General features: G+C 46.0%; 1 protein-coding gene across 1 annotated transcript in view; it reads right to left on the bottom strand.

Moving 5' to 3' along the window:
- LOC137436178 (potassium voltage-gated channel subfamily KQT member 2-like) overlaps nt 1–15,300 on the bottom strand; it is a 158,604-nt gene that overhangs the window by 129,884 nt on the left and 13,420 nt on the right. Inside the window, exons 3-4 of the mRNA XM_078786292.1 lie at nt 8,226–8,352; nt 5,402–5,565 (exon numbers count right to left, since the gene is read on the bottom strand). Of these exons, the coding sequence (XP_078642418.1) occupies nt 5,402–5,565; nt 8,226–8,352 (291 nt within the window). The remainder of the gene's footprint in view (nt 1–5,401; nt 5,566–8,225; nt 8,353–15,300) is intronic.

Raw genomic sequence — 15,300 nt, 5'->3', positions numbered from 1 at the left:
GACTGGCTTACCAATTGGTTTACAGGATGGACAGGCACGATAGTTAAGTGGTTGTTGACCGCACTTGCAGTGATAATCGGGGTAGTAATTTGGGGGGCACTAATGAAGGCCTTAGTGGTCATGTGTGTAAGGAAATACTTTTCAGGATGGATGTCGAAGAAACCGCCGGTGAAGACCATGGTCCTGGCCGTTGACCTGAACGAGTCCCGGGCCGTCGACCTGAATGAGCCCCTGGGCGACGCTGATTTGTTCGTCACTTCTGAAGATTGTGATGATTTTGTTGATCCCCTGCAGGAATTATCTGATGCTTCTTATGTATTACAAGCTCACAGCTGTGCAACCCCGGTTTACCTGACTCTGGGTCTCGCTGCGACTCTGGGTCTGGCTCCAGAAGGACCCGAGACTCTGGATCCCGACGCCGAGCACGCGTCTATGGACGACTTTGACACAAAGGGAACTTTCTCTCCTTTCTTTGAATTGTTATGCTCTGTACTCTGACCAGGAGCAGATGACAAGATATTGATGATGTTATGTATTCCTCAGAACAACAGCATGCACGGGCTCCCGTGAACATGGACCTCGATTAACTTCGAAGATCTGCAAGAACTGCGTTTGTGCGAAGTAGGGGGAGCCAGTTCCGCAGGGGAGGTGACCAGCCCTCTGTGGAGCACATCCTCATTCGGACCAGACGTCTTCGTTGCGGATCTGAAACGTTAATGGACTTTCGTGTTCTGAAGCACGTGTGGGCGCTCGACATACCTTTCAAGTGCGCATGCGTGGCGCTATGGGTGCGTGGCATGCCCTTGGAAGGACACACTTACAACACTATTCTTACTTGCTTATGAATAAAGCCCGGTGAGGCCTTGTCTCTCCGATACGTTGCCTCGTAGAGACAAAATTGGGGAGATGTCGAGATCATGCATTTAGTTATGCCTTTTGACTTATCTAATTAATGTTTGCTTCACAATGAAATGTAGAATTAAGCTTATTATCCTTTTACACGGCTTTTCGATTCGTTTTACAGCCACAACCAAACTTGCTTCATGCTTCAATAATGCTGTTGATTACACTTTCCAAAACTGCTCGCTCTGTTGAAAGCCTCCCCCAGAGGACATGTCTTTCACAATCCCACTCTTGTCCAAACCAAGGTTCGGGTTAACATCTATGCTCTTCTCCTACATTTTTCCCTTGGCTCAGTGTGCCCAGCAAGATCGGACAAGGGTGGGGGCTGTTAGTCCACTCTCCCTTTGTTCAAAGTGCTGAGCATGTAGAAATAGCGGAGATTTCTATCTCACTTGAATTTATATAAGAAACGCCTTGCCGAGTTACTTTCAGAGTGTGTCTTGCACCTTCTCTGCTTGTTTGAGCTTGATGTGTCTTGACCGCTCTTCCTCAGCTGTGTATTGGTCTTTCAATAAATGCATATTACTCTTTAATTGTTGTGGAACCTGGTTCGATTCCCGACATATACACTACTCACAATAAGTTAGGGATATTGTGGGAGTGAGTTTATTTTTTTTTTATAGGGGTTAGGGTTAGGGTATTGAAATCAAGAATGCTGTGTTTTTTCATACTCATTAATAACCATAGAATTAGGACCAACAACTTTTTTCAACATAATTAATACACAAAATCAGCCACACCGAAGAACCTGCCAATATCCCTAACTTATTGTGAGTAGTGTAATATGCACAGTCGTGGCCAAAAATATTGGCACCCTCGCACTTTTTTCAAATAACTCACAATTTTCTCTAACACTAAGTTGAAATTGACAAAAGTATTTGGTCTCCACAATTCTTTATTTCACTGTTAATATTACAGAACCTTTGTTTTTGATTCAGAACTTAATATATCCTTTTAAGCCAGAAAAGAAAAAGAAATGGGATTGACAAAATAATTTACACCCGAGACTTAATATTTGGTAGCACGGCATTTGGACAAAATAACTGCAGATAAAACAAGTGTTACGCGTAGGTCCCCCGTCGGTGAAGTGATGTGAGTTGACAAAGTGGAAGACGCAAGTTGGCCATCTTGGATTTTGACGTGGTGACCCAATTTTCAATAGCGTTCTCCCTTATGCGTAGATACACCCACACACCATATTAGAAGTTAGTAGTTCGTTAATTTTTCAAGATATTTCGCTCACAAGGTTCAGACATATATATGGTGGCGGCCATCTTGGATTTTGACGTCGCGACCCAATTTTCAATAACGTTCGTCCTTATGCCTAGATACACCCACACACCAGATTAGAAGTTGGTACTTCGCTTATTTTTCAAGATATTCCACTCATAATGTTCAGACATACATGGCGGCGGCCATCTTGGATTTTGACGTGGCGACCCAATTTTCAATAGCATTCTTCCTTATGCGTAGACACACCCACACACCAAATTAGAAGTTAGTAGTTCGTTTATTTTTCAAGATATTTCGCTCACAAGGTTCAGACATATATATGGTGGCGGCCATCTTGGATTTTGACGTGGCGACACAATTTTCAATAGCGTTCTTCCTTATGCCTAGATACACCCACACCAGAATAGAAGTTGGTACTTCGCTTATTTTTCAAGATATTCCGCTCACAAGGTTAAGACATACATGGCGTTGGCCATCTTGGATTTTGACGTGGCGACCCAATTTTCAGTAGCATTCTTCCTTATGCGTAGATACACCCACGCACCAGATTAGAAGTTAGTAGTTCGTTTATTTTTCAAGATATTTCGCTCACAAGGTTCAGACATATATATGGTGGCAGCCATCTTGGATTTTTACGTGGTGACCCAATTTTCAATAGCGTTCTTCCATATGCCTAGATACACCCACACACCAGATTACAAGTTGGTACTTCGCTTATTTTTCAGGATATTCCGCTCACAAGGTTCAGACATACATGGCGTTAGACATACATGGCGGCGGCCATCTTGGATTTTGACGTGGGTTGCACCCACACACCAAATTAGAATTCGGTCCTTCGCTTACGCACACACGCATACACGTACACACGCACGCACGCTTGCACGCACGGACACACGGACACACGGACAGAGGGGAAAACCATAGTCCCCCCTTTCGCTCCGCGGTGCGACGGGGGAAAATAACTGCAGTCTGTATTCTTCAGTTCTCCCAGATTTTAAGGGTGCCTTCTCCCAACTGCTGTTTTCAGATCTTCCCACAAGTGTTCGATGGGATTTAGATCTGGACTCAATGCTGGCCACTTCAGAATAGTCCAGCGTTTTGTCTTGAACCATTCCTGTGTGCTTTTTGAAGTGTGTTTGGTGTCATTGTCCTTCTGCAAGACCCATGACATGCGACGGAGACCCAGCTTTCTGACACTGGGTTGAACATTGCGCTCCAAAATGACATGGTAATCTCCTGATTTCATGATGCCATGCACACATTCAAGGCACCCAGTGCCAGAGGCAGCACAGCATCCCCAAACATCACTGAACCTCCTCCATGTTTGATTGTAGGGAAGGTGTTCTTTTCTTAGAAGGCTTCATTTTGTTTTCTGTAAACATAGAGATGATGTGCTTTACCAAAAAGCTCTAATTTGATGTCATTTGTCCACAGGACATTCTCCCTGAAGGTTTTTTGTTGTTCAGGTGTGTTTTGGAAAACTCCAGTCGGACTTTCTCAGCAGTGGGGTCCTTTCCTCCTTGGGCTCCTACCATATAACCCCCTTTGATTGAGTTGGCGACAGATGGTGCGAGTTGAAACTGTCGTCCCTTGTGTCTGAAGGTCAGCTTGAATCTGTTGGCAGTTGATCGAGGTATTTTCTCCACCATTCGAACAATTCTTCACTGCAATCTTCAATCAAGTTTTCTCTTGCGGCCATGTCCAGGGAGGTTGGCTGCAGTGCCATTGGCCTTAAACTTCCTGATAACATTGCGTACAGTGGACACAGGAACATCATGGTCTCTGGAGATGGGCTTGTAGCCTTAAGATTGTCCATGCTTGGCTACAATCTTGTGTCTGCCCTTCCCAGACAATTCTCTGGTTTTCTTTCTTTTCTCCATGCTCATTGCAGTACACACGGTGACACAAAACAGCAGAATGACTCCTTTTGTCTATTCAAACTGGTTGATTGAGTGATTTTTATATTGCAGGCACCTGTAACTCACCATAGGTGAATTCAATTCCAAAGTGAAGGAGAATGACCTGCTTGAAATCTAATAATTTCCAACAACTTCTAAAAGGTGGCAAAAAATTGTCCGGGCCATCTTAGGATTTCAGTGTGGAATAAGCTAAGATTTTGTAATTTTTTCAGCTTTTTTTTGTTTTGTTCTCCTGAAAACCAAAGAAATACAAATGTGGATATCAAAATATTTTTTAATTTCAACAATTTTCTGGAAGAAATGGTGCATTATTTGAAAAATGTGCAAGGGTGCCAATATTTTTGGCCACGACTGTACATATATATATATATATATATATATATATATATATAATTTTAAAGCAAAAACTATAGCACTGAGGTGGAATTTGTTTCGAAAGCCATTAACTAGTGCTATTGACCAATGTATATTCCAAGTTTCAGCTTGTTTTGATGTACAGCCTTTGAGATATGAGTGTCAACACATTTTTGGCGGACGGACGGACAGACACCAACTTGAATTTCGAGGTTTTCTTAATAAAACTCAAGAATGCAGAAACGGACATCGGTGAAATTTGGAACATATTACCTCGATGTACAAAGTATTTAGTATTGAAATTTGCAGCCGATTTCATCCAGTAGAAGCCAAGAAACGTATTTTCAGTCCCCCTGTTGAAGTTGCATACAGAGAAACCGTCCCTTATATAAAGGGAGGGGCACTTTGCACCTCCCTTTGATTATATTTCTCCATGGCGACCATTTTAAAAAGGTTGTTTTGATTTTGTTGGGCAACTCCTTGAACGAATACAAGTCGCTTATCTTTATCAAAAGCGGTTCAAACCTTCGAATGAGATGGGTGTCAACATGGCCAATGTAAAACCCATTACACAACAATGCAAACAGACTTCAAACACAACGATTTTAAAGGTAATGAAAGTCCAGTTGGCTATTGGTAAGTTCACATCTTCCTCTAAGTATATAAAGTGAAATGGTTTATCTGATAAATCCCACTGAACAAACATTTTCATTGAAATATCAATAGATATTGATACGCCTCCTCCCTCCAAGCCCTCTCCCTCCCACACATCTCCCTGCTCTCAAATGTTGTGTGCTCTCAAGTGTTTGTGTGCTTCCCCTTCTCTCCGCATCTTGTCTTCCGCTCCCTCTTTTTATATATTTTTGTTTGTCTGGTTGATTTGTTTGTGAAGTAAATGTCAGCTCTTTCACGAGCCTCGATTCAGTATACAAAAAAAAAGAAGATGTTTTGCATCCTGTTCAATAAAAAAGTTCAATTTGTGCTCCACTAACCTTACTGTGAGCATAGACCACTGAACCCAAAAGTTTCCAGGTGCCACCCCTGCGGTCCATCGGCAGGACCTGCAGGAAGCGTAGGCTGCGCAGAACTGAGGCCGCAATGTTTCCTTGAGTACCAGCAGCTACGATTGCTAAGGAGGACGCGAGCACCAGACTATCTGTTGGTCACACAGAGATGCCACATCAGATGCCTGTTTTTCAAATAACACAGAAAAAACTTCATTACACTAGCAAATGTAACCATACACCATAAAGAAGATCGAGATGAGGTAGGATACCCAGAGGGATGATGGATACACTGTTAATTATATAGTCCGATATGATGTGGTAGCTTGATGCATTTATTTAATCTGGTGTTGGTGTAGCACTGGCATGATGGGCCAAACGGCCTCCTCCTGCGTCAAATTTGTTGTTGTTCCTTGTTATACCACAGGACTGTGCTGCAGCCCTTGACTTGTGACAACATGTATAAATTAGAATGGCACTCATAGAACGCATAGTCTCGCCTCGCACATTCATTCTGAACAAAATTACCATCGTTAACTGAATACGCTACTATTATGGCCCACTGTTATATTATGGCTCATATCATCCATGCACCCTATTATGTCACACAGTTTCTTATTTATGTACGTCATCAATTTAATTCTTCCCTCACATTAGGTCATAGATCAGATACTGTATGTGAAGTTTCAGATTTTTTGAATAAAGATTTAAATTCAACCAATTATGGCTGGAATATAAGTTCACCGATGACGTCATCATTATCACGCTATATATCACATGGAGAGGTGATGACAAATACCAAGTTTCAATTTTTTTCGTTCACTGGTTTCGGAGAAAATGATGTCCAAATGTTTTTCTTTAATGCAATATGGCTGCCATACCATGTGACATATGACGTCATCAATTAAATTATTTACTCACATTGGGCCATAGATCAGATGTATGAAATTGAAGTTTCAGATTTTTGGACAAGGATTTCAGTTCCACCAACTATGGCTAAAATACCACTTCACTGATGATGTCATCGTTATCACCCTATATACCCCATGAGGAGTTGATGACATATCCCAAGTTTAAATTTTTTTCGTTGAGCAGTTTCAGAGAAAATGATGTCCAAATGTTTTTCCTTTAATACAATATGTCTGTCATACCAGGTGACCTATGATGTCAGAGTTAGGCGATAAAATATTCTCCATGGGGAGTCACTCCTATGTTTAATGTTTGGCATCGATCAGACAAGCGGTTACAGAGAAAACAAATTTTAAAGCGAAAATATATAGACACGGACCCACGCAGAGACACGGGGATTACAATAATCTCGCATCCGATTCCGGGCGAAACGAATAAGAATGAAGTCTCATTGAACCGACACTTTAGAGAAACCTCTATATAATTTGGCACAATGACTAATTGTTCAGGATATCGACAATAATAAACCACAAATCCCTTGTCGACACAAAATGTTGGCCATTTGAAACTGTGTTCCACCTGCATTCAATATTTGGCATGATGATGAAGGTAATATATGAAGGTGATGTATGAAGGTGATGTATGAAGGTGATGTATGAGGGTGATGTATGAAGGTGATGTATGAAGGTGATGTATGAAGGTGATGTATGAAGGTGATGTATGAAGGTCATATATGAAGGTCATATACGAAGGTGATATATGAAGGTGATGTATGAGGGTGATTTATGAATGTGATATATGAAGATGATATATGAAGGTGATATATGAAGGTGATATATGAATGTGATATATGAAGGTGATGTATGAAGGTGATGTATGAAGGTGATGTATGAAGGTGATGTATGAGGGTGATTTATGAAGGTGATGTATGAGGGTGATTTATGAAGGTGATATATCAAGGTGATATATGAAGGTGATATATGAAGGTGATATATGAAGGTGATATATGAAGGTGATATATGAAGGTGATGTATGAAGGTGATGTATGAAGGTGATGTATGAAGGTGATGTATGAAGGTGATGTATGAAGGTGATGTATGAAGGTCATATATGAAGGTCATATACGAAGGTGATATATGAAGGTGATGTATGAGGGTGATTTATGAATGTGATATATGAAGATGATATATGAAGGTGATATATGAAGGTGATATATGAAGGTGATATATGAGGGTGATATATGAAGGTGATATATGAAGGTGATATATGAAGGTGATGTATGAGGGTGATTTATGAATGTGATATATGAAGGTGATATATGAAGGTGATATATGAAGGTGATGTATGAAGGTGATGTATGAGGGTGATGTATGAAGGTGATGTATGAAGGTGATGTATGAAGGTGATGTATGAAGGCGATGTATGAAGGCGATGTATGAAGGCGATGTATGAAGGCGATGTATGAAGGCGATGTATGAAGGCGATGTATGAAGGCGATGTATGAAGGCGATGTATGAAGGCGATGTATGAAGGCGATGTATGAAGGCGATGTATGAAGGCGATGTATGAAGGCGATGTATGAAGGCGATGTATGAAGGCGATGTATGAAGGCGATGTATGAAGGCGATATATGAAGGTGATATATGAAGGTGATGTATGAAGGTGATATATGAAGGTGATGTATGAAGGTGATGTATGAAGGTGATATATGAATGTGATATATGAAGGCGATATATGAAGATGACAATGTCCTGTGCATGAAAATCTGATTGCATGAAGCAGAGTTTTGATGTTCCTCCCACTTTTGAATGTTTCATTGATGATTTGCAAAAGTTGACATGAAAAAAGAACAGGATGAATGAAAATGAGACCAAGCGGGGAAGGTATATAAAAGAGAACTCACCGATGATGACAAAAGGTTTGCGTACGTAGCGCAGACGGCCCTGCCAGCCGCGGTAGCGACAGCAACATCCAGATGCCCAGATACGCACGAAGTACTCGATCCCAAACAACACCATTATTATTCCCTCCTGCCACGATTATGGCACATTTGGGAACAAGAAAGGAGAAAACAAATGTTGCACTGCAATATAAATGGTGTTTTTTTTCGCCGAATATTAATACAACTTGGTTTCGGCAAATTCATCGATGGACTCGTCAGGTAGTGGTAGAAGGTAGTGCAGGTGGCACTCGTATTCTACACATTCAATATTTCGTGTGATATTCATTGTGTGTGATTCAGAGGCAGTCATATTTCGTACAGAATAAGCTTTTATATCCCAATAATATAGATTAGGACACCATATAGAAAATAATAGAATAATATAATATCGATTTATATCTCGAGATTGTTCAATTTTCAAATCATATCGGCTTTTTTGAGGTGCCGAAGCTCCGACAAACACCGAGCACACACTAGTTGTGGCCAATATGTGCCTACACTCTGTGTACCATCATCAAGCAAGACCTGGGCGACGCTTGGACATGGAAGCTATGGTTCGTGACCCAGAGCTGTCGGCCCGATATAACATCACCATGTAGAATCGTTTCGATGCTTTGGGTGAATATATGAACTGATCAGATGTCAGATCAGATCAGATCAGATGGTGGTGAACTGTCAGATGAAGTTGAGGAGTCTTGGTGTCTTATCCGTGACACTATCCTCTCCACAGCATCCAAGACAGTCAGATCAGTAGGAAACAGAAATGGCCTGATTGTCGGCTGATACCCTGGACATTATTGATATTGTTGCGAATATGGAATTTGGCCTCCATATCCGCTTGTAAATATTCCCCTATTTTCTCCGATACTCCCCAACTCTCCCTTACCCCATTCCCTAGTCCCATTGTCTGTAAACAACACCCATTAGAGCCGATCTTCCCCTTCATCCCCCCATTAAATGTCGTGCCCAGGTCCCCCGCACCACACGTAGACAATTATAGGACATCTTGCTAGTTATTCTTAATCTATGTCAGTTAAGGACTTGTTTCCATTAATTATGACTCTTCGTTGCACCAGAATGTGATTATATGGCACCTGTTAGGAAGTTTAGGACCTCCCCATACCTCTCCGCATCTCTTCCCCATGAAGAAGCTCCAACAACAACCACAACAACAGCGGCTTTGCGTCCTCACTCCGGCTCGGTTGGCCGCCATTGAACATGTGCTCGACGGGGTTACCCAGAAGGGGGCTCCCTGTCGGCCCCTCGTCAAGGGCGGAGCCGGTAACCCCCGCACCCAATGAGAAGCCATGGGCCGATGCCATCTGGGGCGGCGCTAACGAGCCGAGGGCGTGTCACTCCCCGCCGGATATACGCGGCCCCGCGCCGGACGTGACGTCAGATGCGCCCCGAGCTTGGAAGGACAAGACGCCACCCTCCCGAGCGCTGAGCGACCTCCCCGGCATCTCCACCAAAGTCGCGACCCACGAGCGCTGAGCGACCTCCCCGCATCTGCTGGACACCACCGTACGTGATTCTGTCCCTGAGCCAGGTGCACCTGAGCCATCGACTGCCGCTTTCCTGGCCATCAAACCCCGTGTGAGTGAGCCTTGTCCCGCGTTTACCTGTCGTCTGTCCGGGGATAATATAAGTGTGTTTAAGTGCCCACCTTCCTATGTTTCCCTCTTGTCCCTGTAATCTAAACCTTCCGCAATTGTAATAACAACCTTTGAGAACCGTATCCCTGGTGTCGTATTGTGTGATTGTAATCCAGCCGGGTGTCTTCTTTTTCTTATTGAGCCAGCATAGCGCGATTAGTCAACCCCGGGTGCAATCGGGGTAACTTGTACGGATACGGCGGCCATCCCGCTCGGCCCACCATACCATCAAAGTCGTATCTGTAACAATTGGTGTCGGGAGTGAGATTCGAGGCCCGACCAAATTTTGAAGAAAAAAAAAAACGAATAGAGGAAAAAAAAAAATTTGGTCAAAATTTGGAGCGGCCGAAATTTGTTTTGTTTTACGAAACTCGAATTTTGCAAGTCGCGCTATGGCGGATCAAGACGGCTGGGGTCCGGTAGGGGAGAGTGAGGTAGGGTCGATCCAGGACCAAAATGAGGGACAGGAGGAGAGCGAAGCAGTGAGGGCGGCAGGTTCGCAAAATAGCGCCGTCACGCACGAAGAAGCGGGCGCGCAAAAAGGCGCCTCGCACGAGCGTGCGGTAGCCGAGCCGGCTGTATCACCGGGCTTTAACATGCAGCCGATTGACATGCAGGCCCTCATTGCGCAGTTACAGGCAGCTGTACAGATGAGTATGGGGAGCCAGATTGAGCGATTGGGTGAGCGGTTGGGAAACCGGATGGATGCTCAGGGTGAGCGATTGGGAAACCAAATTGAAGAAATAACGAACCGAATGAGGGCTCGGAGTGAGCGATTGGAGGGCCAACTGGGGGTAATGAGGGACGAAGCGAGGGGTACCGGAGAGGGGTTAGACAACGGCATAAAGGAGGTGAAAAATGGGTTAATGGGGGTAGAAAATAGAATGGCTGCCCAGGAGAATCAGATAGAGGGAGTGAAAAATGGGGTAGAGGGAGAGGAGATTAGAAGAGGTGTGAGTGAGGAGGTCGGAGGAGTGCGCGAGGAGGTGAGGCACTGTAAGGAGCACATGGAGAAGGAGGTGAGAAAGGGGACTGTAAAGTTACAAGGGGGCATAGAGGACCTGACGCAGGAGGTGGAGCAGCTGACGGTGGGACAGACGGAGTTAGTGGAGCAGGTTCAAAGGAACACTGCGGTATTAGGAGGGTTGAAAGCGACACGGAAAGAAGTGGAAGAGGGGGTGAGCGAAATTAAGAAGCGACGGAGAGGGGATAACAAAGAGATAAAAGAGGAGATAAAAGAATTGGTCCAAAGTCTGTGTTTGGATCGTGATGTGCTCATTAACCGGATGAGGGATTCGCAGGTGATGGAGGAGAAGCGAAGAGGAAGAGGACCCGGTGTAAGTGGTGACCAATATGGTCGTGCGTATGATGCGCCAGGTGATTTAAGAGGCTTGGGGGTCGAGATAGACCCGGGTGTTCGTGAGAGGCCGTTGGTGAAGTGTGTGACAGGTCTGGTGTGCGAAAAAGGAGGTGTGCGAGAAAATCCGACTCTGGGGTGTGTGAGGAAAAAGTGCGTGCCAAGGAGTGAGGGTGCTGGCGAGAGTGAGTCGGTCGTAGCGTGTGTGCGAGGGAGCACATGGAAGCGCGGGGTGGTGAGTGTTACAGAGGGTGTGACGGGAGAGTGTGCGCAAGAGTGTGCGCGAGAAAGGTGTGTGACGGACAGGTGCATGAGGAAAGTGTGCGCTGTCAGAAGTAAGGAAGAGTGTCCACCTGTGGTGAGTGTTACAGAGGGTGTAACGGGAGAGTGTGCGCGAGAAAGGTGTGTGACGGACAGGTGCATGAGGAAAGAGTGTGCTGTCAAGAGTAAGGGTGAGTGCGCTGTCAGGAATGGAGGTGAAAGTAGTGAGAGTGACATGGAGCGTGAGTTAGTTGTGACAGGTGAGCGAGGATGTACACCTGGGATGGAAGGATGCACACCTGGAATGGTAGAGCGTGAGTGGGAATGCACGCTGGAGTTGGTGGTGAGGCACGTGGTTGGGTGTGCGAATGAGAGCACACCTGTGATTGTCACAGAGGAGGTGACCGAGGAGGGGGCGCGAAGAGGTGTATTGGTGAGGTGTGCTACCAACGAGTGTGTGCCAAAGTGTTCGGTGGTCAGGTGTGTGACCAAGTCGATGGGCGGAGTGAGTGTACCGGGGTGTGTAAGGAAAGGTACGAGGAGAATGGAAACGGCTGGATGTGTGAGCAAGGAACGGGCTTCGGGGTGTAAGCATGCAGGTGAAGCATCGACATTAAACGGGGTAGAGGTTAGGTCGACTTTTAGCCGAATCGGGCCCTCGGTGCGTGCTGGGCCTCGCTTTGAACGGCCGCGTCCGTGCTCCACTAGGCGGAGCGGGCAGCCCGATAGGAAGGGTCGTTATGGCGACCACGTTTTGTTGAGACGTGCCGGCAGGTCGAGATCGGGACATTGGATGGCTCCGTGCCGAGATGGTGCGTGGGATCTCGGCCCGGGTAAACCTCCTTCCCTGCACCGAAGGCAGGATGCAGCCAGCCACTGGCACAGAACAACCAGCATCCATTGCTTGGCTTTACGAAGCCGGGCTTTGGACGGGAATTGGCGCACCGAGAGGTATTAGTGAGTAGACTGGGTGATGAGGTTAGTGTTTTGGACCCAAAATTGGAGAAAAACAAAATTTGGTGATTGGCAAGGGATTGGCAGTAGTGATTGGCAGATGATGGGCAGTGATTGGCAAATTTTTAATTTGTTGAAATTTGATGTGCAAAATTGGTAGTGAGAGACCCCCGATGTGGTGGGATGGCATCCCTGCCACCCTTCCCATGAGGGGGGGCAAAGGAGCAATAGCTTATGGGGTGTATGGCAGTGAAAACTAGCCCGGGTGGGTTAGGATATTGTGTGTAGGGATCTAGAGAAGATGACCTTAGGTAACGTTAAGGTTAGTTAGTGACTGATACCTGTAGTGGGGACGCAGGTAGATTAGTGTGGATTATAATGACGAGGGAGCGCAATAGTTTAAAGGGACGACTGGGAAGCGCAAGTTTCAGAGGGGAGTAGTTAGCTGAGATGATGCCGTGCGTGTGAGGATTGAACAGGTGAGAATGGAACAGGTGTGATTGCACAGGTGTGCAACTGGACAGGTGTGATTGCACAGGGGTGCATCTGGACAGGTGTGTGGAGCAGTGTATGAGTAGTGAGTGTTGTGGATCAGCGCGAATGCGCTTGGGGAGAGAAGGGTGCAGGTGGCACCAGGTGTGAGAGCACAGGGTGCAAGTACAGGTGTGTGGAGAGAGTTGGAGTAAGTGGTATGGAGTGGTGTGCGTGGTGCGAAGGTGTGGATGGGGGAAGAGTGGACCCCCATCACGGATACCCGGGGCGGGTAGTGTAAGTGTTAGGTAGAGGGTACAGGTAAATTGTGGTTGGATATTGGCATTTGTGGTGCGGTTGCAGAATGGTGTTGTGAATGGGTGCATTAGTGTTGTGGAAATGGCTGGGCGTGTAGCCTGTTAGTGTGTGTAGTTGGTTGGGCACTCCACCACTGTGAGGATGTCGGCCAGGTGAGGCCGCAGGTGGGCTCTGGGAGCCGGTAGTTGTGAGTGGGTGCCTGAGGATCCCGGGTGTGGATCGGGCAGCCCAGTGCCAGAGAGGGCACGGAGTGGGGAGAGAGCCAGAGGGCCTTCCCCAGGTAGTTAGGTTAGGGTGAGGAGCAGGTAAGCTCGGAGGCAACTGCAGTGGTGGAGGTGTGCAGGTGGGTAGACCCACTGGGAGAGGTACACGCCGCAGCCCAGAAATTGTGCGAGGGCACCGGGAGATGAATCGGGGGAGTGAGACCCCAAATTGAAGAGCACCACAGTTTGGCCAATGGGAATTGGTTTTTAGAACCCATAGTGTAAGAGGGCCAATGGTTTGGCCGGAGAAAGACCCCGGGTAGTGTAAAGTTGTTAAAGTCATTTAGGAAATAGTTAGGATTGATGAACCTGTCGCACCATACGCAGCCACTTACCTGTGGTGATGATGATGACTCCACACCTGTGTTTTCTTTGTTTTGTGCAGGAAATGAGAATTGCTGTTGGATTTGTGAGACGCATCACGACGTGGATGAGACATTGGGGTGATTCCATCTCTCCCTCCCTAGGAGGGACTGATGATGAATTGGTGATGGCAAATTTTGATGTTGAGTTGGAGATGGCAAATTTTGATGAGAGTTGAAAATGGCAAATTTGATTGGTTAGGAGGGAGAGAAGACGAATTTGGTATATGGGAGGAACGGGGAAGACAGTAGGGATGTTTGTTGATTTGTAAAGTAGATGTTTATGAGTAGTGTTGTGTTGTGTGGATGCAGTAAGGGGTAAGGGAGGGGCCATGTAGGTTACCTGGTGGGGGGGGGCGTACGATAGGAACGTACCTGTCTCACCTGGTTCCCATGTGCCCCCAGTGTGCATTACCAAAATTGCGTGCACTTTTGCGCCCTTACCACCTTACTCACTTGTTTCTTCTTTTGTCTCCCACCTCCGAGGATCTGGCTTTGGGGTAGAGAGAGAGGAGAGAGAGGTGCTGGCTGCGCAGTTGTGGGCCTGCACTTTCGCTGTTCGCTGCCTGGATCGGTACACCATATGGACCGCAATGTTTGTGGCCACCCACAATGGACCGCAGTTCGTTTGCGGCCAAGCACCACCCGGGGATGGACCTATGGATCAACGTGGCACCTATGCCATACAGGTGAACCACTAATAATTAACACCAAGTGCACCACAAGAAGAGCAAGAGACACCTGCAGGGTTAGGGGTTGTCGAATTTATTTTTATACCAATGAACAATGGTGACTGCACCGATTGGTGGTGGGGTGGTGCTTTTGATGCGCGGGAAAGGGTGCTCTGCACGTTATTAAAGGGCCGTCGGCCACAGAGCACTCGTGGGTTGGTGTATCGATGTTGGCAAGCGCGCTCTCTCTATGCATAACATCTGCATGTGTTCCTCCAAAGACAGGTCCTGGATCGTAGTGTAGATATCAGCGTAGTCTTGTAAATAATGCTCCCTACCGGCTGTATGTTTAGTTTGAGAATTCTTTCCGGATTCGGTTATCCTGTGGGTGTGTTTCTGAGAGGAGAAGGGTGCAACGTCGCAGGGGGACATATTTACTCATTTGTGAATATCTATAAAACTGTCGCACTCAGGGTAGAGTTAATAGTAGAGGGAACTACATTGCGTGCCACACTAAAGTAGGTAAAGATTTATCGGGTCGGGACGCCCCGAGGGTAGAGAAGGGTGCAATGTTGCGAATATGGAATTTGGCCTCCATATCCGCTTGTAAATATTCCCCTATTTTCTCCGATACTCCCCAACTCTCCCTTACCCCATTCCCTAGTCCCATTGTCTGTAAACAACACCCATTAGAGCCGATCTTCCCCTTCATCCCCCCATTAAA

This window comes from Myxine glutinosa, chromosome 11 (genome assembly GCF_964187855.1).
Source record: "Myxine glutinosa chromosome 11, kmMyxGlut1.1, whole genome shotgun sequence".
Taxonomy (NCBI): Eukaryota; Metazoa; Chordata; class Myxini; order Myxiniformes; family Myxinidae; genus Myxine; species Myxine glutinosa.
The sequence above is the reverse complement of the archived record's forward strand: the minus strand, read 5'-3'. Positions and strand labels throughout refer to the sequence as shown.